The following is a 2,715-nucleotide window of genomic DNA, read 5'->3' as shown; positions in this document are numbered from 1 at the left end:
CGGGCACCGCGCCGGGCACGAGGGCCGGCAGCAGCGCGATCTGCTGCTCGCAGCCTTGGGCATGAAACTGGGCGCTCGCAAGGCGTCCGTGACAATCTGGCAACCTCTTAAACTCTTTGCTTATTCGCAGTTGACGTCGCTCGTCCGAAGAGCAACTCTGAAGGAAAATGAACACGTTCCGAAATACGAGAAGGTTCATAATTTCAAGGTAAGACGTTTTCCTGTCTAATTTCTTTTTCAGGCAAAGGGACTTTAGCTCGTGTTTTAGAAGGGGTCTGGTATTGCAAGGAAATCATAGGTATGCACACTGTGACTTTCTAGGAACTTAAAAGCTGCAAGTGAAGCTCATTGCCAGTTACATCAGTGAGGCACGTTTAGAACATAGAGCAGAGGAACCGGGATTTTGTTGTTGACTGGTTGTGTGCACGCATTTGTTTCAATGATATTTGCCGTATCTAGTTATCTCTTTTATTTAGAACTGGTTTATACTGAAAGAGATGCTAAAGGTGAGAAAAACAGCAAAGTTTTCTTTCAACTTGAATGTAGTCCAGTTTTACTTTCAATGCAAAAAACCTCTCAGATCTATAGTTAGATGATTAAATTGATCTTATCTCAGTTTGTTGATCGTAAATTGCTTTGGAGGTAAGAAGTGTGTTCTGCTGCATCTGGATGGAGCAGATGGTCTGCATTTCCCTTAGTTCTGGCTTTTCTCCTGTGTCAATGAGTTGAGTGTTGAAACTAACGAGGTTTATGCCGTGAGGCTGTTGGACATGCTGGCATCAGCAACTACCTTGTGTTTTAATAAAATTTACTTAGTCTTCTATGTAGCTTCTAGTTATTGTTCTAATTGCTTTAAATAACCAATGTTCTTTGGTAAGAGTGATACATGTCACTCTTTCGTGTTTTGTGTCTGTAATAGGTGTCCAGTAAGGACTCAGTAATGTAACCTTTTGGTGGTCAAATACATTTGATGATAGGCAGTCTTAATTTTAAGACTACGTAAATTGATGTTTTACTGCATTCCTGTAGATGACAGTACACATTTTGTATATATAATTTGAAGGCATATTTATATATATAATTAAATGTTGTCTTTAATGTAAAAAGAAAAAAAAAAACAAAGCTAAAAGCCTACTTTTATTTCTTTTAAGAGAAGAGCAGATTGTTAATGTAATACAGGCATCTGATGATATAAGCATCCATTAAATGTCTCCTGTTTTCAGTTTTGATTTCCATCATGCACACATGTCGGAATGTGGGAATGTCCACATGCATGCACATATATTAATTTACCTATCCTCCATCTGATTTTATTTAAACCACCTTCTGGCTTTTGAGTGCAGATAATCACCAAAAGTGGAAACCTTATGTGATCAGGATGTTTTGTTTCATTTGAGTGCTTCCATTAAGCACAAATTTAAAAACCGTTTACAGACTGGTATGTAAGAAGCGTTTAATACAAATGCTTGGCATAACATATTTGTGCTGGCTGACAGTTCAATGCAGAGCATTTTTTCACAGGCTCCTGAGGTGTCCTAAATATCTGCAACGTCTTGCAATTCTCATTTGTTCCTTGGAGTTTGAAGATAATTCTTGCAGATGCCAGTAGATCATGATTTTCCATGTACTACAGTGTATGTAGGATAATAAGTATTTCATTTTGCACATCTGTGTTCCCTAGTTGCTTTTCTTTAAAAGCCTGAAACATAATCTGTTTTGAAAATAATCTGATAACCTGATTTTCATTTATTTGGGTTTGTTTATTTCTTTTTCTTCTATAAACTGTTTATGGAAAGTTTCAGAGCTGTGAGTTTTCCAGTCTTTTCAAAAAACAGACTGTATGTCTGCTCCAAGGTCATAGCCATGGCACAAACTTTCCACATGGATTGTTTTCTCTATAATCATTGTACTGTAGTTCTTTTATACATACTGTTGCTAGAAAAATATACCTTGAGAAGTGTCTATTCTCAAGTCAGTGGAATGGAGTTGCCTTTCACAGATAATTTTTGCTATAGAAGACTAGAAGGGGACAAGCCCCTTACAGAGTGTGCTGCAACCAACCTTTCCATGGAAGGAATGCTGCTGGCAGTCATGAACTCTAAATGTGTCCACTCTCCCATCAGAATAAAAAGCAAAAAGATAAGCTCTTAGTAGGTGCTGTGTTATGGCTCTAAAATGAATGGCCATCTTTAGCTTGTGTGCTTCTCTCCTTTATAATTTCTTTGCATCTGTCAGTTTTTTTCCTTGCATGTATAGATGTCATCATTTAAAATGTCTGCATGAGTCTCCTGGGTTGCCTGCTAAGCAGCAAATCTGCCACCCATGTGGAGAGGAAGGAAATGTCAGGCCCAGAGTCTTCAACCTAGACTTTTGAAACAAACCAAGAAAAAACAACTGAGAAATTAAATTAATTTATCCAGTTCAGCTAATCAGCAGTGACTGCTGTCCCCAGAGGCTCCACAGCAAACAGGAGTGTGTCCACTGCGTTGTACCTCTGCAGCTGATCTGATTTTTGTGCTGCAGGCACAAGGCACCAGATAGGGACCCCTAACCTTCTCCCAGCAGCTTCTTTGATCAGTCACATCACTGCTCACAGAAATGAAGGGGTCTCAAAAACCCTTTTACACTGGAAATGCTGCGGCACCCTAGCAGAGAGGGGAGAAATGGAGAACCACACATGCACAAGCAGCAGCGGTGTTTTCCTGGGGAAGGGAA

The 2,715-nt window shown here is 39.5% G+C and overlaps 1 protein-coding gene across 2 annotated transcripts in view; it reads left to right on the top strand.

Moving 5' to 3' along the window:
* CHN1 (chimerin 1) overlaps window positions 1-2,715 on the top strand; it is a 90,100-nt gene that overhangs the window by 61,583 nt on the left and 25,802 nt on the right. For both annotated transcript variants that reach the window (XM_005415870.3, XM_031059059.1), the window contains one exon: window positions 131-208. In XM_005415870.3, coding sequence (XP_005415927.2) covers window positions 131-208 — 78 coding nt within the window. The remainder of the gene's footprint in view (window positions 1-130; window positions 209-2,715) is intronic.

The sequence above is a fragment of the Geospiza fortis genome, unplaced genomic scaffold (genome assembly GCF_000277835.1).
Source record: "Geospiza fortis unplaced genomic scaffold, GeoFor_1.0 scaffold112, whole genome shotgun sequence".
Classification (NCBI taxonomy): Eukaryota; Metazoa; Chordata; class Aves; order Passeriformes; family Thraupidae; genus Geospiza; species Geospiza fortis.
This window is presented reverse-complemented; position numbering and strand designations above follow the sequence as displayed.